At 35.3% G+C, this 22,863-nt stretch overlaps 1 protein-coding gene across 8 annotated transcripts in view; it reads right to left on the bottom strand.

Annotated features, from left to right (window-relative positions):
* The window catches only part of NAALADL2 (N-acetylated alpha-linked acidic dipeptidase like 2), a 1,484,447-nt gene that overhangs the window by 571,021 nt on the left and 890,563 nt on the right, over positions 1-22,863 (bottom strand). For all 8 annotated transcript variants that reach the window (XM_043473697.1, XM_043473696.1, XM_043473703.1 and 5 more), the window contains one exon: positions 20,181-20,331. In XM_043473697.1, coding sequence (XP_043329632.1) covers positions 20,181-20,331 — 151 coding nt within the window. The remainder of the gene's footprint in view (positions 1-20,180; positions 20,332-22,863) is intronic.

Raw genomic sequence — 22,863 nt, forward strand, 5'->3', positions numbered from 1 at the left:
GTGCTTTTTTGATGATCCAACCAATGTTTGCAATTTGATCTCTGGTTCCTCTGCTTTTTTTAATTCCAGCTTGAACTGGAAGTTCACAGTTTAGGTACTGTTGAAGTCTGACTTGAAGAATTTCAAGCATTATTTTGCTAGCATGTGAGATGAGTGCAATTGCTGAAAAAATTAACTTACATCTAATCAGGAAGAGAGACTAATGAGCTACTGTAATAGATGTTGAATTCTGCATTTTTTGTTTTTCTCTTTAAGATGACAACAATAGCGGCATGTAGAAATTGTATCTCTTTCCTCTGTTCTTTTTTTCATGATAAAATCAAAGAAGATTTTTTTTTAATTTCCCCTTGTATTGCTAGGGTTGCAATAACAAAATATCATAGACTGAGTGACTTAAGCAGCAGAAGGTTATATATTCTCATAGTTTTATAGGCTAGAAGTCTAAGATCAAGGTATCTGCAGGGCTGATTTCTTCAGAGGCTTTTCTCCTTAGCTTGTCGATGGCCATCTTCCTGTGTCTTTTGTGCTTGTTTGTGTCCTATCTCCTCTTTTTAGAACATCAAGCATATTGCATTTGGGTCTACCCTAGTACCCTCTTTATAACTTAGTTACCTCTTTGAAGACCCTCTCTCTAAATACATTCTGAAGTACTATATCTTACTAGGAGTTAGTACTTCATCATAAGAATTTGCGGGGGGGATACATTTCAGGCTGCAACACCTCTTAACTAAATATATATATCACCTGGATTCTATCATCAAGTATATTGGAAAATCCAAGTTTTAATCTAAATAGTAGTCATCATTTTTTTTTAAAAAGCATGCATGCTCGGTTGTGTCCAACTCTGTAACACTGTGGACTCTAACCCACCAAGCTCCTTTGTCCATGAAATTTTCCCAGTAAGAATACCAGAGTGGGTTGCCATTTCCTATTCCAGGTGATCTTTCTGACCCAGGGATCAAACCCGTGTCTCTTGCATCTCTTGTGTTGGCAGACCGATTCTTCTACCACTGTAGCACCCGGGAAACCCAAAGTCATCATGACACCCAGTAAATACCTGTTGCCTTACATAGTTATTCATAGCAACCCCTTTTATTCTCAAAAGTGTCCTGGTTGGTCTATGTATGATATAATTACCTTGAGTCTAAAGATAGTTTCTTGGTTTTATCCAGTTTTCACTAGTATACTAAAAGCCATCCTAGGAAAACCAGTATCACTGAGTAAGGTTACTAAAGAGGGACCTGGCCTGTGCTTACTTGATTTAATACTCATCAGAGCTTCTCTGAATATTGAAATGACTAAGACTTTCACAGAGATACCATGGTAGCAACTCAAGTATGTTCATAGATCAGGTGAATACGTCAATGAGATGTGTTCTAGAACTAACTGCCTTAAAAAGCACATTATCTTTTTAGACTATTGCATGAAAATACGTACATCTGGATTATCTTAAAAACTCATTTGATCATTTTTCCCAAGATAAAATTGCATTTTCTATTCTGTCACTGAAATAAGAAAAAATCACCTGAGGGACTGGTTAGAGAGGCTGTTTACAAGTTTTGTTCGAATTTGTGTTTTAAAAAACAGATTTTTTAATGTGGTTAGCAATGAACCAGAATGTATCATGCTGAGTAAAAGCTTAGTTGGGATATACTGATTTTCCCGGCTCTAGACTATACCAAAAATTCAATTACGAATCTAATTGCAACTTTAATTGTTAAACAATCAACGAGATGATTTCTGTGTTGCTTGTCGTTTTGTTTTCCGCTGCCTCACAAGCAGGTGTACTGCAGGTGTTACCTTTGCCATCACAGGTGACATAATCAGCACCGCCCTTTCCTGGTTTCTGTATTCCTTTTGACACCGTATCCTACGCTACAAGGTCTGCAAGAGCTGAGGTGCAAGCCATACATCTCTAGGTAAGAACGTAAAATGGGAAGGATTTGTGGCAGGAAGTGGAAGAGGCAGGTGCTGCAGGCCAGTGATTCCACTGAAGATTTGACTGAATAATAGTCCTGCCAGATGCGCTCCTCAAAAATGAACTTACATGGCCAAATACATTTTAGAAACTTTCTTGACTAGAGTGTTTTTGGAATTTTGTAAAACATATTACAATGACAGTAGGTTTAAAATTTATATAGTTAAAAAAAACCCCGAGTAGCTTAGATTAACCCTCCATTTTCTTAACATTTACTAAATATATTTTTTTAATATTATCAAGTCCAAATCCTGAGGAATTAATGAGAAGGGTAGGGAGAAAAGAGAAGAAAGGCTTGCAGGAACTCCTATGCTTAATAGGAAGCTATGAGGGTATTTCATAATCCTATAGGGGTGTAAGCCCATGAATCACAATCTTTATGAATATACAGGTGGTGTTGCTTCATGTTACTCAGGTATCTAGGAAAGAAGGATCATTACCTGACTTATTTCCACCAGACAGAGCTAGTTTTACATGCAAAAGAGGTTCCAAAGTCAGGTTTTTAAGCAGTCCACATTTACACTCCTCAAAAGTCTGACACTGAGAAGGTTATCTCTCAAAAAAACATAATATTCCAAAGATTTAATTTTTCAATTCTCACTGAAAAATTTAGGGCCAAGTGGCTGTTGATAGGCAAAACACAAATAGAGCACATTTTTTTTTCATCCAAGATGCATCCTTCAAATGAAATCATATGGGACTGAAATTTACAATGCCAGCAGTTTGAAGCAAATGCAATAACACTTTAAAGTAGCATTACAAGATTTATTTTTACATACTTAAAATTCAAAAACTCTTCAGAGAATACTGGAAATGGAAAATGTTTACTTTAGGAGCACTCAACTATGTTTTGGTTCAACACTAAACCATAAAAGAATTCATGAAGCATCCCCAACATGTGGTTCTTAGAGTCTGCTTAGTAAATAGATTTTAAATAATTCAAGTGGTAAAAAAGACAAACAATCTTCAGTTCTCATGATTATATACAGAAACAGTCTCATGGATGATCTAAAACAGCAGATAACCACCAGAGTTTGTATAAAATCACATTGTTTTAGATATTTACTCTGTAGTGTTCATCCAGTAGACTGTTCCTTAATGATGCAAGTCCTTTATAATAGCCCCATGTGGCTACTGAGCATGTGAAATAAAAACACCATGACTACATTTTATGTTTTATTTAATTTTAATTAGTTTAATTTAAAATTAAATGGCCATACAGGGCTATTGGCTGCTATAATATACAGTGTCTCTAGTGCTTCTAACTCGTGACGAAGAGTGGAATTAAAGCCAGATTTCTGTGGTGGACATAGTAATAGCCTCTTCAGATGTTCCATGGTAACGTTCCATCCTGTCAAGGAACATTCTGTCAACCTGCTGCTATGAGGCCTGTGAACATACAGCCACCAGCTGTTAAGATTTCAAAGTTGTCCTTAGTCACTGGAATCACTTTGCCAAGTGGAATACCATTCTTGGGGAAGCACACACATCCAAAGATTGATTTCAAAAGAGGCATACGAGTCTGTCCATGTGATCCACTAATGGTCAATCCTGATAGACGGTCTATTCCCAGTGGTGGCAACTGTTCAGTCCACCTCTGCCCCATTCCCAATGCACTCCCCCTCTTTCCCACAAGCGTTCATCTCTAGTAATAATTCTGCCAAGTAAACTCTGTCAGTGCCTGCTTTTGGAGAACCCATCCATCGGCAATCCCTAAGAATCAATACAAATGTTTAGAATAACAGCTAAATAAAAATAATAATAATACCTCTAGTTTACTCTCTCCACTGTTAGTCAAAATAGTTACTTAAAGTCCTTTCCAAAGAAATTAGGCAAGAAAGATAAATCAAAGACATCTGGATCGGAGAGAAAGAAGTAAAAGTGTCTCTGTTACAGATGTGTACTGTGCTAAGTCACTTCAGTCGTGTCTGATTCTTTTCTATCCCATGGATTGTAGCCCTCCAGGCTCCTCTGTCCAAGGGATTTCCCAGGCAGGAATACTGGAGTGGGTTGCCATTTCCTTCTCCAGGGGATCTTCCCAACCCAGGGATCAAGTCCATGTCTCCTGCATTGGAAGGCATGTTCTTTACTGCTGAGCAACCAGGGAAGGCCTTGTTGCAGATGGATATCTATATCCATCACTTAAAACTTCTCCAAAAGACTGTTACAATTAATAAAGTTATTCAATAAAGTTATAGAATATAAAATGAATATTGAAAAATCAGTTGTGTTTCTACACACTACCAATAAACTACTGGAAAAAAATTCCATTTACAAAAGCTTCAAAAAGAAAATAAACACTTAGAAATAAAGATCTATATTCTGAAAGCTATAAGGCACTGATAAAAGGAATGGAAAGAAATACAGAAAGACACAAATCAATAAAAAGTTATCCCACTTTCTTGGATTAGAATAATTAGTATTGCTAAAATATCCACAATACCCAAAGCAATCTACAGATTCAATGCAATCCCTGTAAAAATTCTAATGGCATTTTTCACAGAAATAGAAGAAAGAACACTTAAATTTGCATGGTACCACAAATAATCCGAAATAATCAAAGCAATCTTGAATAAAGAAGAGCAATCCTGAGGGATCATATGCTCTGATTTCAAACTATATTACAAAGCCATAGTAATCAACACAGTATGATACTGGCATAAAATTAGATACTTAGATCAATGGGACAGAATAGAGAGTCCAAAAATAAGCACACATCCATAAAGTCAATTTATAACAATGGAGCCAAGAATAACAATGGGGGAAGAGTAGTCTTCCCAATAAGTGATGCCGGGAAAATTAGATATCCATATACAAAAGAATGAAACTGGACTTCTGCTGTAAGCATCACCTGCAAAAGTTAACTGAAAATTTTAAAAAAGACTTGAACACAAGACATGAAAATGTACAACAATTAGCAGGTAAATATCTTTACAATGGTGTTTGCACTGATTTTTCGGATTTGACACTGAAAGCAAAGGCAATGCAAACAAAAATAAATAAATGGAATCACATCAAATTAAAAAGCCTTGCACAACAAAAGAAATCTGCCAACAGAACAAAAAGGCTATATATTGAATAAGAGAAATATTTAAAAACATATATCTGGTAAGGAGTGAAATTCAAAATATATAAGGAACTCATACAATTCAATAGCAGATAAAGAAAAAAAAAGTCTGACTAAAAATGACAGAAGACATCAAGCAACATTTTTCTAAAGAAGACAGATGTGAGGTCAATAGGTATATGGCTAGATGTGCAGCATCACTAATTATTAGGGAAATGTAAATCAAAACCACAAATATGATATCATCTCATACCTGCTAGAATGGCTATTATCAAAAAGAAAAGAAATGTGTTGATGAGGATGTGGAGAAAAGGCAACTCTCATATACTGTTAGTGGAAATGTAAACTGATTTAGCCACTATAAGAAACAATATGGAAGCCACTAAAAAATTAAAAAATATGATGACCATCTGATATAGCAATCTCAATTCTGTATATATATCACAAGGCAACAAAGCAATATTTTGAAAAGAGATTTCTATTCCTATGCTCATTGCAGCAAGATTTACAATAGTCAAATTACAGAAACCACCTAAGTTTCAGTATAAATTGAAAATAAATAGTGTTGAGGGGAAAAAAAGACTGCTATTGTTTTTGTGTTCCCTTAATCACTCAGTATTGAATGCAAAAATAGACTATATTGACTGTTATAATTTCACATATAACATTAGTTATATTAATGATATTTTCTCTAAAAAAGTTTAATTTAGTCAATAGGAAAATCTCTACATACTGTAGTTTATAGATTCTGACCATAGCAGATAAAAAAAGCATGAACACTGGCTGGAAAGGGTGAAATTAAGTGTGATGATCAGCATGATATATGATTTCTCAGGTTTACTTCTAGTGTTTTACATCTGCTATGCTCAGCTAAGTTCCTTGAAAAGGTGGGTTGTTCTCATGATAGTAACAACAATTTGAATCTTTGAGAAAGCTAATATGATGCTTCTATTTTACAATTTAAAGCTATCAAATATAAAGTCTAAAAAAGTTCATAAAGTGACAAGTTGTGAATATATTCCTCTAAAATAATTCACATAAATTAGTGGTTGAAAAATAAAACTCAGGGTCTTTAGTTCTCATTGTTGTTGTTGACTGTCCTACTTTCTTTGGTTAGTTGATTCATTGTTCAGTTTATTTATAATATGCAATTTCCATTTTTATATGTAAGTGTACAAAACTACTCTTAAAACTGGCAACTGCAAACAATTTAATCTAAGTTTGTTCTGAGGTTATATTGATACAGTCTAAACCTATAGGTAAGTTTTATAATTTTACTATCATATTTTATATTTCAACTTCAACATTACCCCGCCCCCAAGCATACGTTGAATGTGTCAGGAAAACAAAGTCAAACTTTGTTCATCATTAAATTTGAATCATAGATCTGATACCACACCAACCTGCAAATATCATTTGTCTAAATTTTATAGTTGATGCCAAATTATACAGTGGAATTTCGATTACGTTAGAAGTTAGATAACCTTGGATTTAAAGGTGATTATGTTAGTCAAATCATTGATTGAGGCCAAGTTTCTCTAAGGATCAGTTTATTTACCTATCAAGTTGGGCCAGTAAAAGCTGTCTTGTTGAAAGACGTTATAAAGAATAAGTACCAAAAACATGTCAAACTAATTCTATCACTGTTTCGATTAATTTCTTATATGCACTGTAACAGAAATGTATTTGTAAATTATTTTTTAAAGCAGTGGACTTTATTATCCTCTTAGAATCCCCAATTTTTGTGAAAACTGATTCTTAAAGCAAACAAAAAAAAACTGATCGTCTCTATTGATAGAATGTGTGTTAATTTAAAATAGCAAGTTCCTAGTACAATAAAAAGTAAAGAACATTCTGAGTAACTAGTACATTACATGGTAGACTAATTTCCTAAGAATAATAATCAATCGAAAATGTCTCTGAAGACTATAATCTTAGACTTTTCAACAAAGAGTTGGAGATTTTCAATTTTTTGGAACCAAGAAATCCATGGAAACATATTATCATTATATTAAATAAAATTTAGATTTTTTAAAGGAGTAGCTTGAATTTAAATAGTCTACTTTTTCAATATGTTGCAAATTAAACTTCCTAAAAATATTCACATTGCTTAATAATGAGCCACTGTTTGAGTGGATCTAAGAATCAAGCTGAACAATATGTCATGTAAACAAGAAGCCTTTAGGACATATACAAGAACCACCAGTTACAGTAAAATAGTAAGAACACAGACACTTTTATTTTTTGCCAACTAAATGACAAGGCACTCCATGCTGTGAAAATCTGACACTCTGCTTTGACAACTAGGCACATATTTATGTTTTCTGCTATTCTAGTTCAGCATTGTCTCAGCTGATTTAGTGCCAACTCAAGTCAGTCCTTCAACATTTGTCCAGGTAACTGGACCAAGAACATCTGGTGAAGACTTGTCACAAATTACAGTGATATTCTTTATTCTTTGAATGGTTTTGGTCGGCAGAGGTGATGCTGAGCAGAGTAAGTAAACAACGCACAGATCCACTGAATTGTAACACTGGGAATATTAAATAAACTGTGTCGTTTGATGCACTTCACTAGAGTGAAATGACTGAAATGATTTTCCTCTCCAGAATTTAAAACAAAAAGAAAAGCAAAATACGATTATAACAAATAGAGAACAGGGCACAGGTATAAAGCTTTAAATCAGGATAGATTTTAGGAATTAAGGTATAAGGAGAATCAAGTCTAAGTCCAGATAAAAGAAGTATCTTGGGTTTCAATTAAGTAGTAGTCCAGAGATTAACCAGGCAGTTATCTCAAGATGATAGTAAATTTAAAGTCAACTTTGTAACTTACAGAGTTTTCTGAAGATACATTGTTAAGGGAAATACTATGGAAAGAAAACAGATTTCTAATTCTTAATACTATTTCTAGTCTTTGAGATGTCAGATAATCTTAATACTTAGAAATTGGGATAGGATTTTCTTTTCTTTCAACATAATGAAAATGGAATACTCCTTAATGATATCAATTTCTCACTTCTCTATTTTAAAGCTCACCCCATAGCTTTTTTATTCCCTCCATTTCGAGCCAAACCTTATGCCCCCAATTAATGATTTTAAGACAAGCACATTTTTTATTATAACTAATCACAGATATTATAATAATAACCAGTTACTGTAAATGTCAGTTCTTATGCCTCATTTATCTGAGTCCGAGATAATGTGATCAAGTTTCTTTTGCCTCAATTTTGAGAATAAAACTGTGCTATTTATACCCTAAAGCCTCTTAGAATTTTAAAAGTATATAGTTTCAGGGAATGAACTTTGCTTGAATTACAGTTTAATGCATTAAAACACTCCTGACAAGTTGGTGGAAGCAGTTATGATAAAGTCAGATAGTTTGAACATTCAATCTTTGAAATATTTAATAAATTATGAAAGGAATTAAGAGATTAGATTAGATTCTGATATCCTAATATCATATATGGAGTTTCAAAGCTGTTTGAATCAATGCAAACTCTGATATTTTGAATAGTAAAAGAGATGTAAGAGAGTTGACAAAAGCATTTAAGGAGGAAAAACTGTATGCAAGTGCTTTTTCTTTAGGAAAAGGAGTTTTAACTAGGTTAATTAAAATTAGGATAAAACCCAGGATCAGAATCATCAGACAATCAATCAGGGACCTAGAGATTATCATACTAAGTAAAGTGAGACAGAAAAAGACTAAAATTATGTGATCTAATTTATTTGAAGAATCTAATAAAAACGATAAAATGAACTTCTTACAAAACAAAACAGACTCACACATCTGGAAATCAAACTTATGGTTACCAAGGGTGAAACATGGGATGAAGTGATAAATAAGGAGATTGGGATTGACATATACCCACTGCTATATGTAAAATAGATAGCTAACAAGGACCTACTATATAGCGAAATGAACTCTACTCAATATTCTGTAATAAACCATATGAGAAGAGAGTCTGAAAAAGAATGGATATATATAATTCACTTTGTTGTACACTTGAAATTAACACAGCTATGTAAATCAATTATACTTCAATAAAAAGTTTAAAAAAAGAATAACTTGTCCACTCAACAAATATTTACTAATAGCCTGTTGAGTACAAAAATTTGATTGAGGATTAGGAATACACATGTTCCCCAGTCCTGACTGGTGTGAGGCAGCAATACAAGATGATGTGAGAGAACAATACGATGGTGCCACAAAATTTAGGTCAATAGCCACAGTGCTCCAACTCAGATGTGGTAGATAAAGGATGCAAAGGTTCTCTGGCTCAGGGGCTCTCAAAATTCAGTTGTATCAGAATTACTAAAAATGTGTTAGGGATAATTGGGACACTTCCTCAGAGTTTCTATTTAATTATGAGGTGGAGACCAGAATTTTGCATCCTCTTACAATCTTGTGAGATACGTATTAGTGTAATGCTTTTTATTGTGAAGAGAATAAGACAGAGCAGTTAATTAATATGCCAAATGAAGCTAAAACCTCATTCATATTAAAAAGAATGATGAATCATTTTCTGTATTACAGGGACAAGGATTGTTTTAAAACTTTTACTCTCTTCTCTTATTCTACAATAATCAAGAAATATTTGGATATGCAACAGGCTCACTGAGCAGAACTATCTTACAAGATGGCCAAGCATTTGTTTGAACAATCAATTTGGATCATACATTGTAGCAAAATGCATCAACATTTTTGTTTTAAAAAAAGTACTTAAACTGATGTAAAATTGTGGCATGCTTCCCAGAAATAAAAGGGAATGAACTCCTAATAAATAAATATCACAGACATTATTTTGAGCAAAAGAATCTGCACGCAATAGAATATATACTTCATGTTTCCAATTATATGAATTTCTAAAATTCTGTACCAATCTTGAGACTGGTGGTTAGCTAGGTTTGGTGATGAAGAGTTACTCTGAAGTGACCCAGAGAACTTTTGGAGATGATGGGAATGTTCTTATACTAAATAGGAATGGAAAGTACATGGCTGTATCCTTTTGCCCATTAAGATATTTCTATTTCAATTTATAAAAATTTTATTTGAAAAAATAAAGGGTTATATGGAGCGTGAGAGGATATACAGACAAAACAAAAATAGTAGAATAATTGATTAAACTGGTTGAGATATATGGAAGGTTCATTTTACTATTCTTTTTTTTCCATTTATTTTATTTTATTTTTATTTTTATTAGTTGGAGGATAATTACTTTACAATATTGTAGTGGTTTTTGCCATACACTGACATGAATCAGCCATGGATTCACATTTACTATTCTTTTTATTTTGTATGTATTAAAAAAAAAAAAAACAGAGTTCAAAATAGCAGTGTGGGAAGATACCTTCTCTCAGACACACATCAACTGTACAATGACACATGGAATAAATCTCATGAAAAGGGACCGAACACTGGATGTATGAAGACTCCACAACAAAGTGTAAAGGACAGTTTTAAGATGAGTAGGAAAGGTAGAGATATGATTTCATCAAGGGAAAAAAAAATCATTTCAGAAAACCACAAACATATGGATCTTTAACCTGAGAAACAAGGGATCAAGCTCCATATCAACCCTCCCACCCCTGAAATCCTGCAAAGGAGAAATAAACCCACAAAATATCTGGCTTTGAAAACTAATGAGACGTATGTGCAAGAAAGCTACAGAATGCTAGGGAATGAAAAACCTTTTGTTAAAGGGCTTGTACACAGACTAACTGGATCTGAAAATCAGCACAAAACCCATGAACTATAGGTAAAGGGGGCCCACTTCCTAATCCTGAAGTTAATGTTGCGGAGGAGGAAGCTAGCTGGGATGCTGCTCCCTGGGGACTGAGATACTGATGGAGACCATTTTGTGATCCCAGACTACTTTGGTAATGTCAGCATTGAAGAGCAGTATTTTGGAATTCTCTCCATAAACTGTTAGAGACAGTGGGCATGGACCCACTGAGAGTCCTTTCTCTTCCAGCACCTAAGTCAGACCTCAGAAAAAATCTAAGGAAGAGTCCTGCTCACCAGTGTCCCACAGAAGCCACAAGACCCTCAGCTATTGCAAAGGCAAATCCCACATGACAGCATACTGTAGCAGCCACCACTGGGCTCCACCAAAGTAGGAAGATGCAGAGTCCATACAGGTGGCACTCCTTGATATCTGGCTCTGGAGTCAAGGCAGGATTGTATGTCTGAGCCTCACAAGATATCTCCTAAATAAGATTACTCCTTTAAGACTGGGAGAGATAGTTAACCTAATATATAAAATTAGAGAATTAGACAGATTAAGGGAAAAGAGGACTATGTTCAAATTGAAAGAACAAAACAAAATCTCAGAAAAAAAACTAAAAACAACAGAGTTAAGCAACCTGCTGATAATGATTTAAAAGTAATGGTCAAGAATGATGCTTCACTGAATGTGGAAAAACAATGGATGAACAGAATGAAAGCTTCAACAAGGAGACAGAGAATATAAGAAGGTATCAAGAGAAGTTATAACAGAGCAGAAGAATTTAATAGAGGGATTAAACACCAGAGAGAAGGACAGATCACTCAGCTGGAAGATAAAACAATAGAACTCAGTCAGAGCTGCAAAATTAAAGAATAATTTTTAAAAAAAGAAAATAGGGACTTTTGAAAAAACAATGATGAGGATAATATTTATATTATTATAGGGGTCCCAGGAAGAAAAGTGAGAGAAAAAGCCAGAAAAATTATTTAGGGAAATAGTGGTTGAAAATTCTCTAATCCAGGGAAGAAAACAGACATCAGGTCCAGAAAGCCCAGAGAGTTCCAAATAGCATCAACCAAAAAAGATACATAAGAAGATACAATTAAAATTGTAAAAGTTAAGGATAAAGAGAAATTTCTAAAAGCAGCAAGAGAACACAACTTGATATATACAAGGGAAATCCCATAAGAATATCTGTAGATTTTTCAGCAAGAACCTTACATGCCAGAAGGAAGTGGTATGCTATATCCATTGTGCAGAAAGGGATAAAACCTACAACCCAAAATTCTCTATCCAGCAAAGTTAACATTCAGAATTGAAGGAGAGGTCAAGGCTGTACCAGCTAAGCAAAAACTAAAGGATTTCATCTACACTACACTGGTCGTGCAAGAAATATTAAAGGGATTTCTTTAAGCTGAAAAGAAATGGCATTAGTTAATATGAAAATTTGTGAAAGAAAAAAAAAAAACCTTATTGGAAAAGGTAAATATATAGCAAAGTTCATAAAATAATTGTTAATAAGGCATATATAAGAATTATAAGAAAAAAGTAGTAAAATTAGCTAAAATTACAATAATTAAAGGACACATAAAATACAGATGTAAAATGCATCATCAAAAATATAAAATGTGCTGGGGAAGCAGAAAGACAAAGTTTTGAAATGTGTTTAAATTTAAGTTGCTACCAACTTAAAACAAGCAACTCACAAGAATGTTATATGTGAACTTCACAGTAACCCAAGGGGGGCAAAAAATTATCGCAAGTATACAAAGGAAAATGAGAAATAAATCTAAATATAACACTAAAGAAAACATCCAATACACACAGAAAGAAAGAAAAAGAAAAAAGATAACAAAATCACAATAAATATATGTGTGTGTGCGCGCTTAGTCATGTCTGACTCTTTGTGACCCCATGGACTATAGCCTGCCAGGCTCCTCTCTCCATGGGGATTTTCCAGGCAAGAATATGGGAGAGGGTTGCCATACCCTATTCCAGGGGATCTTCCCATAACAGGGATCAAACCCAGGTTTCCCACATTGAAGGCAGATTCTTTACTGTCTGAGCCATGAGGAGAGTCTAATAATACTAGAGTGGGTAGCCTATCCCTTTCCCAAGGGATCTTCCTGACCCAGGAATTGACCTAGGGTTTCCTGCATTGCTGGTGGATTCTTCACCAGTTGAGCTACCAGGGAAGCCCCAATGTACATACCCATCAGTAATTACTTAAAATGCAAACAAACTAAAGGAACTAATCAAAAGATGGAGTGGGAGAATGGATAAAAGACAGGGCCCATCTATTTGCTGCCAACAAGAGACTCACTTTAGAAGAAAGGACACACCCAGACAGAAAGTGAAGGAATGGAAAAAATATATTTCATGCACATAGAAATGAAAAGAAAACTGCAGTAGCTATTCTCATATCAGACAAATATAGCTTTTAACACAAAGACTGTAAGAAATGACATAGAAGAGCATCACATGATGATAAAAAGGTAAATCCAGCAGGAAAATACATAAACCCAACAGAAGAGCAACATTCAGAAAACTAAGATAGTGACATCTGGTCCCATCACTTCATGGCAGATAGATGGGGAAACAATGGAAACAGTGACAGGACTTTATTTTGGGGGGGCTCCAAAATCATTGCAGATGGTGACTGCGACTGTGACATTAAAAGATGCTTGCTCCTTGGAAGAAAAGCTATGACCAACATAGACAGCATATTAAAAAGCAAAGACATTACTTCGCCAGCAAAGGTCTGTGTAGTCAAAGCTAGCATTTTTCCAGTAGTGATGTATGGATGTGAGTGTTGGACTATAAAGAAAGCTGAGCACCAAAGAATTGATACCTTTGAACTCTGGTGTTGGAGAAGACTCTTGAGAGTCTCTTGGACAGCAAGTAGATCCAACCAGTCCATCCTAAAGGAAATCAGTCCTGAATATTCATTGGTGGGACTGATGCTAAAGCTGAAACTCCAGTACTTTGGCCACCTGATGTGAAGAACTGACTCATTGGAAAAGACCCTGATGCTCTGAAAGATTGAAGATGGGAAGAGAATGTAATGACAGAGGATGAGATGGTTGGATGGCATCACCGACTCAATGGACATGCATTTGAGTAAACTCCAGGAGTTGGTGATGGATAGGGAAGCCTGGCATGCTGCAGTCCATGGGGTCGTAAAGAGTCAGACACTACTGAGCAAATGAACTGAACTGAACAGAAGAGCACCAAGATATAAAAACAAGTATTAATGGTCTTAAGGGAGAATTTGAAAGCAAAACAATAATAGTAGGGGACTTTAACCCCCTAGTTACCTTAATGAATATATCATCCAGACGGGGAAAAAAAAATCAATCCTAAAACATTAAATTTAAATAATACATTAGATAAGATGAACTTAATAGATATAGAGCATTCCATCCAAAAGCAAAAGAATATACATTCTTCTTAAGTACACATGGAACGTTTTCTAGGGGAGATTACATGTTAGGTCACAAACTGCATTTCAATAAATCGAAGAAAAACTTTCTCCAACTGTCACGATATAAAACTATAAATCAATCAACAAGGAAAAAAGAAAAAGAAAACCACAAAAATGTGGAGATTAAAAATATGTTACTGAACAACTAAGGGATCTTTGAAGAAAGCAAAAAAAAAAATCTAGAAGCAAATGAATACAGAAATACAACATATCAAAACCTATGGAATTCAACAAAAAAATTGTTCTAAAAGGGAAGCTCATAGTAATTCAGGCTTCCATCAAGAAACAACTACAAAAATACCAAATAAACAATCTAACTTTACACCTAAAGGAACTAGGAAAAAAATAAGAATAAATGAAGCCCACAATTAGTGGAAAGAAGAGAATAATAAAGATCAGACCAAAGTAATACAAAGAGAGACAAAAAGTAAAGTGGGAAAGATCAATGAGACTAAGAGCTGGTGATTGGAAAAGATAAAATCTACAAACCTTTAGCTAGACTAACCAAAAAAAAAAAAAAAAAGAAGAAGAAAGAAAATAAAGAGGATACAAATAAATAAAATAAAAAATGAAAGAGAAGTTACAAATGTAACCACATAAATTTGAAGGATAAAATGATAATACTACTAATAATTAAATGCCAACAGTTTGACAGCCATGGATAAATTCCTAGAAACATGAAATCTTCCAAGACTGAACAATAAAGAAACAGGAAATCTGAACAGAAATTACCAACAAGGAGATTGAAACACGAATTAGAAAATCTCACAAGAAACAAAAGCTGAGGACCAGAGAGATGGCTTCATTGGCAAACTCTACAAAACACTCAAAGAAAATTTAATACTTTTATTCTTTTCTCAACATTAACACAAAATATTCAAAGATGACTTACTTTTCTTCCAAAAATTGAGGAGGAGGAAAACATTCCAAAGCATTTGACAAAGCCAATATTTCCCTAATACTAAAAAAAGACAAGGACACCACAAAAAATGAAACATGCATGCCACTATCACTAATATCTATAGATGCAAAAATCTTCAACAAATTATTAGCAAATCAAATCCAACAAAACATTAGAAAATTGTGCATTTTGATCAAGTGGGACTTATTCCAGGGAAGCAAGGGTGATTCAACATCTACAAAAAAACCCATGTAATACATCACATTAACAAAATGAAGAATCAGAAGTATACGATCATCTCAACAGATGCAGAAAAAGCATTTGACAAAATACAACCCTCTTTTAACTGCCAATAAAGTGGGTATAGAGGGAATATACCTCAAATACTAAAGGCCATGTGTGACAAATACACAGCTAATAACATAGTCAGTGATGAAAAATTAACAGTTTTTCCCATAAAATCAGAAACAGGGATGCCCACTCTTGCCACTTTTATTCAACATAGTAATGAAAGTACTAGCTACAGCAATTAAGCAAGGAAAGAAATAAAATTATCTCAAATCTGATCAGAGAAAAAAAAAACTGTCTTATAATATAATGAAATATAATGTCATCTGCAGATGACATTGTATTATACAAAGAAAATCCTAAATACTCTAACAAAAAGATGTGAGAATTAAAAAATAAATTCATTAAAGCTACATTACAAAATCAATATGCAGAAAGCTGTGACATTTCTATACATTAATAATAAACTATCAGAAACAGAAGTTAAGAAAGCAATCTCATTTATAATTCAGTTCAGTTCAGATGCTCAGTTGTGTCCAGCTCTTTGCAACCCCACGGACCACAGCATTCCAGGCCTCCCTGTCCATCACCAACTCCCAGAGCTTACTCAAACTCATGTCCATCGAGTCAGTGATGCCATCTAACCATCTCATCATCTGTCGTCCCCTTCCCCTCTGGCCTTCAATCTTTCCCAGCATCAGGGTCTTTTCAAATGACTCAGCTCTTAGCATCAGGTGGCCAAAGTATTGGAGTTTCAGCTTCAGCATCAGTCTTTCTAATGAATATTCAGGACTGATTTCCTTTAGGATGAGCTGGTTGGATCTCCTTGCAGTCCAAGGGCCTCTCAAGAGTCTTCTCCAACACCACAGTTCAAAAGCATCAATTCTTTGGTGCCCAGCTTTCTTTATAGTCCAACTCTCACATCCATACATGACTACTGGAAAAATCATAGCTTTGACTAGATGGACTTTGTTGGCAAAGTAATTGTCAGGGAATGTTTGACAGGAGGATTCCTACATGCTGTCTCTCATGAGTCCTTTGTCCTTCTTCAAGCAGAACAGCACACTGCTCCCAGGGACTGAGGTCATTGTGTGAGGCAGGCTTGGGTCTCCTTTAGTAAACATTCTCCTTAGGACAAAACTGCTTAGTCTCGTTCCCCTTTCTTGAGATATGGATTGTGTCCTGACCTTGTGACTAACATTACCCCTTGTTCCCTTGGTAACGGTTGCTGTACTTTTGGTTTTCTGAGCTGTATCTTTCCCGAAAGAAGTTTCTTGTACCACAGCCTATATATACTCATAGGAAAATCATTAAAGCACCTTTGCTTCATCAGAGCTTAGGTCCCCGGGTCTCTTTTGTCTCTCTTTCTCTCTTTCTATCTCTTTTTCTGGCTGACTGTCTGGAGCGTGGAGACCCGTCGTGCTCACTTTTCTGCCCGGGCTTCTAAGACCCCCTCGAGAGGGCGCCTGGTGCCTTCATGAGTGATGCAAGTCCTGTGTCAAAGACTTTATTGGTCCTCTGCGTAAACCAAGGGATATCAGCCTCTTTCTCTCTTTCAGTTTCTTATCGTCGACTCCGTACCACCAGGTTCCGGTCCGTTAAAGGACCCCAACAGTAATGTCTCTGCTGTTTAATATGCTGTCTAGGTTGGTCATAGCTTTTCTTTTAAGGAGCAAGCGTCTTTTAATTTCATTGTTGCAGTCACCATCTGCAGTGATTTTGGAGCCCAAACTAATAAAATCACTCACTGTTTCCATTGTTTCCCCATCTATTTGCCATGAAGTGATGGGAACAGATGCCATGAAGTTGGTTTTCTGAATGATAAGTTTTAAGCCAACTTTTTCACTCTCTTCTTTCACTTTCACCAAAAGGCTCTTTAATTCTTCTTCCCTTTCTGTCATAAGGGTAGTGTCATCTGCATATCTGAGGTTATTGATATTTCTCCATGCACTCTTGATTCCAGCTTGTGCTTCATCCAGCCCCATATTTGCATGATGTACTCTGCATATAGTTTAAATAGTGGGGTAACAATATACAGCCTTGATGTACTCCTTTCCCAATTTGGAACCATTTACAATTACAATTTACATCAGAATAATACTTAGGGAATAAATTTATCCAAGTATGTGAAGGATTTGTACACTGAAAACTATAAGACGTTGATGAAATAATAAGACATAAATTGATGAAAAAATATTCTGTGCTCATAGATTGGAAAAATTAATATTGTTAAGATGCCCATACTATGCAAAGCAATCTGCATATTCAGTGCAATTTATATCAAAATTCCAGTGGTATATTTCACAGAAATAGAGCAAAGAATTCAAAAATTTATATGAAAACATACACACAAATAACCAATCAAAACAGTATGATACTGACACAAAACCACACACAGAGGTCAATGGAACAGAACTGAGATCTCAAAACTAAACCCATACATATATGTACAATCAATTTACAACAAAGGATCAAAGAACAAACAATGGGTTAAGTATAGTTTCTGTGACAAATGGTGTGGGGAAAACTGAACACTCACCAGCAGAAGAATCTTACACCATATATAAAAATTAACTCAAAAAAAAAAAAAAATTAACTCAAAATGCATTAAGAACTTGAATATAAAACCTAAACCATAAAATTCCTTAGAGAAAATATTGGCAGTAACCTCACTAACCTCAGTCATATTATTATTATTATGTCTTTTGTTGATCTGCTCCAAAAGCAAAGGAACCAAAAATAAAAATAAACAAAAGGGACCATGTTGAACTAAAAAGATACTGGACATAAAAGAAACCATCATCAAAATGAAAAGACAACCCACTGAATGGAGATTTTTGCAAATCATGTAACTGATAAGGGGTTAATATCCAAAATATATAAATGACCCATGCGACACAACAATACAGAAAACAAACAACTAAAGTAAAAAATGGGCAGAGGGTCTAAATATTTGCATACTTTATTTGCCACATTTTTTTGAGTTGAAGTTATTTCAAATTAAAAATTATTTTTAAAAAATCATGCTAGATTTCTCAAGACAATGGCCAGCACTTTGCTAGAGATGACTGAATTCTACACGTATTAAATGACCTAAGTCAAAAATATGTAAATAGTAACTGCTGCCAATGAGGCAATTTACCAGCTTAAGCAAAGTGTTCATCCAGCATCTGCTTTTCAGTAGCATTGCAGAACACTGCTTTGCAGCAGTTAGCTGCTACATGCAACCTCCTGAAACTGAGGCATTACAACCCAAGGCAATCAGAACATTTGCAAATGAGAGGGCTTAACTGACGTTTTTGGTGAGGTGTGAGAATTGTAGATGGATACCTATTAATTTTAACTTGAAAATTGCAATAATGAGAGTGAACTGTAAAAACTACAGAACAATGAGTTCCCAGAGAAAATTCTTGCATGGATAATTAAAGGGGTGTTTTAGTAGACAAAGTAGGACTTAATAAACCCAACAAAATTCATAAAATTCTAACTCATATTTGACTTAATTTGCTTCCTTCTTGGAGAAAGTTATTAATTGATTTGTGAGGTTAATTATATACAAAGGGAAGTTAGACTTAAGAAAGATGTTTTTAGTCTTTCATTATATCTTGTGAAAAACAAAGAAAAATATTGATGGGACACTTGGATAATTACATGAATTTTTGTCAGCTTCATTCCTGACTGAAGTATCACTATTAATGGGTTAGTATCACCCTGGAAGGAGGTTCAAAAAGCATTTCCTCTGCCAAGCAGCTTGTATATACAGAATATTTGTCAATGACCCATTAGACAGAAGTTCAATGATGCAGTGAGCACCTGCCAAAATCACATTAGTTTCTCTTTGCCACATGAACCCCACTGTAATGAACACAGCTTGCTGGGAAAGAAAAGGATGTTCGATGCAAAATAGCCATGTCTATGCTGCCAAGGGGCTGGACAAACAAATGAGATCCCTTCTTTTAGGGAGCCAGACAGTTTGATCATGTCAACTCTAGTCCTATCCAGCATAATTTCCCATAGCTTCAGGGCTTCCCTGATAGCTCAGTTTGTAAAGAATCTGCCTGCAACGCAGGAGACCCCAGTTTGATTCCTGGGTTGGGAAGATCCCCTGGAGAAGGGATAGGCTACCCACTCCAGTATTCTTGGGCTTCCCTTGTGGCTCAGTTGGTAAAGAATTCACCTGCTATGTGGGAGACCTGGGTTCAATCCCTGTGTTGGGAAGATCCTCTGGAGAAAGGAAAGGCTACCCACTCCAGTATTCTGGCCTGGAGAATACCATGAACAAAGAATCAAACACAACTTAGCAACTTTCACTTTCATTTTTCACAAACACCTAACTCGAGCATGTGTACCCCTAGACTCTGGGCTTCAAGTTATGACAAGTCCAAAGTCATAGACATTTCATGCTTCTAGGTAGATGCATGTGTTTTCTACCTACATGGAGTACTTGTCTCACATGGTGTTAATTTATCTTATCAGTCTATCAATAACACTTAAAATGTTTTCTCTCTGTTTACAATACTGTAAGTTATTGAGACAAAAATCTATTATAGACCTTTTCAAGTTTTATTCTGAGGTGGTTGATAATTTTGAGAGGATAAAATATTCATTTTTTGAAATATGAAGTTGTAAGAATTCTCCAACTTTAATTTTTTTTAATTACTTTAGGTAACATGTACTTATAAATTACAGCCTTATAATGCTTACAAGAATAATAAGGATTAATAGAAAACTTACCAATACTTGGATAACCGGGTGTAGAAGGGTCTCCTCCTGGATTCAGTGACACCATGAAGGTATTATAGCTAATATTTGCAGTCTTTGGTAAATCACAAGGATCAATATATAGAAGAACACCTCCAAATCCAGTCTTTTCCAATAAGGAAAGCTGAAAGAGGAGAACAAATTGTTAAAAATATTTTCATATGCATTATTAGTTCATATACTGCCACTTTATAAAGTCACTACAATTAGATGACTCTCTTTACTGCTTTTATTTTCTTGTAAAATAAGCACATTTCAGATATCCTCATTATCAAATCTTAGAGTTATCCTACTGGCTTCTTCCTTTTTCCTCTATTCAACAATATTCAAGCTGCATTCCTATAATGTTTATATTTTATTCCAATGTCTGTATTTAGAATTTCTTCACTTTTCAGTTATCCACATATATCTAGAAGTTTTCGCTTCTGCGAGGGCAACAAAAGATCTACCACAGACAGAGTTTCATTTGCAAAAGGAGAACTGTTCTGACCACTATCATGTCCTTCCTGAGAGCAGAAGACACCTACAGGACCTTGATATATTTCCTCTGGGACTGAGCCTGTCACCCCAGTTGCTAAAATGTTGAAATACTTTCACACTGGCAAACAGCCACTGCCCTGATCCTCCTGAGAGCTCCCACTGTACTAGTCCTTCTGGTCTCTGCCCTGAATGTTCCAGCTAGACGTCTAAGACAGAGCAACTAAAGGGCATATACATAACCAAATGAGGGGCCTTCTACTGAATGGACAGGTTCTGTCTCTGTCATTAACTACTTTGAAAATAGCCTGATTATTTCATATGAACATATTTCACTCAAAGGTTCCTCTCTGTTCTTCTTTACTAATAAAGAAGTAAGAATAGGCAGATGAACTTGTCATTCCAGGTTCTCTTGTTTTAACTTGTTAAACTATATTTTTAGGGCAAAGAACTTATTAATCTTTGCATGACTACCATGATTTGCACAGTAATGATCATGATTTGCTAGACCTGTTCCTTTCCCACTAAGGAGGAAAAGTAATTAGGGGGCACTAGGGAATAATGGAGATTTTGACGAAGTCATATTGAGTATAGACAGCTGCTGTTCACTGTGTGACTCTCATTAACACCTATATTTCACTTCCCAGTTGCTGCTTCTGTTGTTTATTGAGTTTTACAGTAGACTAAGCAAGGGTTCCCAGGTGACTCAGTAGTAAAAGAAAAAAAAAAAAATCTTTCTGCCAATGCAGGAGACAGACATTGGAGATGTGGGTTCGATCCATGGGTCAGGAATATCCCCTGGAGAAGGGAATGGCAACCTACTCCAGTATTCTTGCTTGCAAAACCTCATGGATAAAGGAGCATGGTAGGTTATAGTCCATGGGGTTGCAAAGAATCTGACATGACTGAATATGCATGCAAGCAAGGCATCAATTGTGTCTCAAACTGGACTACACCAGAAGGGTAGGAATCAAGCTTATCTTTTGTATCTTTTGTCTGTACATTTTGTATATAGCAGGCACATAGGAGGCATTTAAGACATTAAATAAAAGAACAAATGACACACATGCTGATGTGGCACAACAACCACTTAAAGCAAAGCAAAGCCCTGAGAAAAGATTTGGGATGTACTTCAACTGGAAAATAAAACATATGAATATAATTATAACTACATACAGGAAATAACATGTAGAAAAATAAATGATGCTTGATGTAAATATTCTACATTAATTGCATCTTTCCAACTCCCTTAAAAACATTCTGTATTTTTCCATTTTTTAAAAAAAAATGATGAACAAGAATGAATTTTTATAATAAGGATAAAAACCTAACATTGAGAACCAAAGCTAAGTATAGTTGACACACGTGTATACCTTCTAAAAGAAACTAATCTGATCACACTTCTATTTTTACCCACCAATGTTTTACTGAAGATGGGTAAAGGATTGAGGGGGAGATGAAGAATGAGAGACAGAACAAAAGAAAAAATGCATGTGAATAAGAGGGCCACTCCAAGCCAGGCTTCAGCAATACATGAACTGAGAACTTTCAGATGTTCAAGCTGGATTTAGAAAAGGCAGAGGAACCAGAGATCAAATTGCCAACATCCGCTGGATCATTGAAAAAGCAAGAGAGTTCCAGAAAAACATCTATTTCAGCTTTATTGACTACGTCAAAGCCTTCGACTATGTGGATCACAACAAACTGTGGAAAATTCTGAAGGTGATGGGAATACCAGACCACCTGACCTGCCTCTTGAGAAACCTGTATGCAGGTCAGGAAGCAACAGTTAGAACTGGACATGGAACAACAGAATGGTTCCAAATAGAAAAAGGAGTACGTCAAGGCTGTATATTGTCACCCTGCTTATTTAACTTATATGCAGAGTACATCATGAGAAACGCTGGGCTGGAAGAAGCACAAGCTGGAATCAAGATGTCCTGGAGAAATATCAATAACCTCAGATATGCAGATGACACCACCCTTATGGCAGAAAGTGAAGAATTAGAGTCTCCTGATGAAAGTAAAGAGGAGAATGAAAAAGTTGGCTTAAAGCTCAACATTCAGAAAACTAAGATCATGGCATCTGGTCCCATCATCTCATGGGAAATAGATGGGGAGATAGTGGAAACAGTGTCAGACTTTATTTTTTTGGGCTCCAAAATCACTGAAGATGGTG

The sequence above is a fragment of the Cervus canadensis genome, chromosome 7 (genome assembly GCF_019320065.1).
Source record: "Cervus canadensis isolate Bull #8, Minnesota chromosome 7, ASM1932006v1, whole genome shotgun sequence".
NCBI classification, from domain to species: domain Eukaryota; kingdom Metazoa; phylum Chordata; class Mammalia; order Artiodactyla; family Cervidae; genus Cervus; species Cervus canadensis.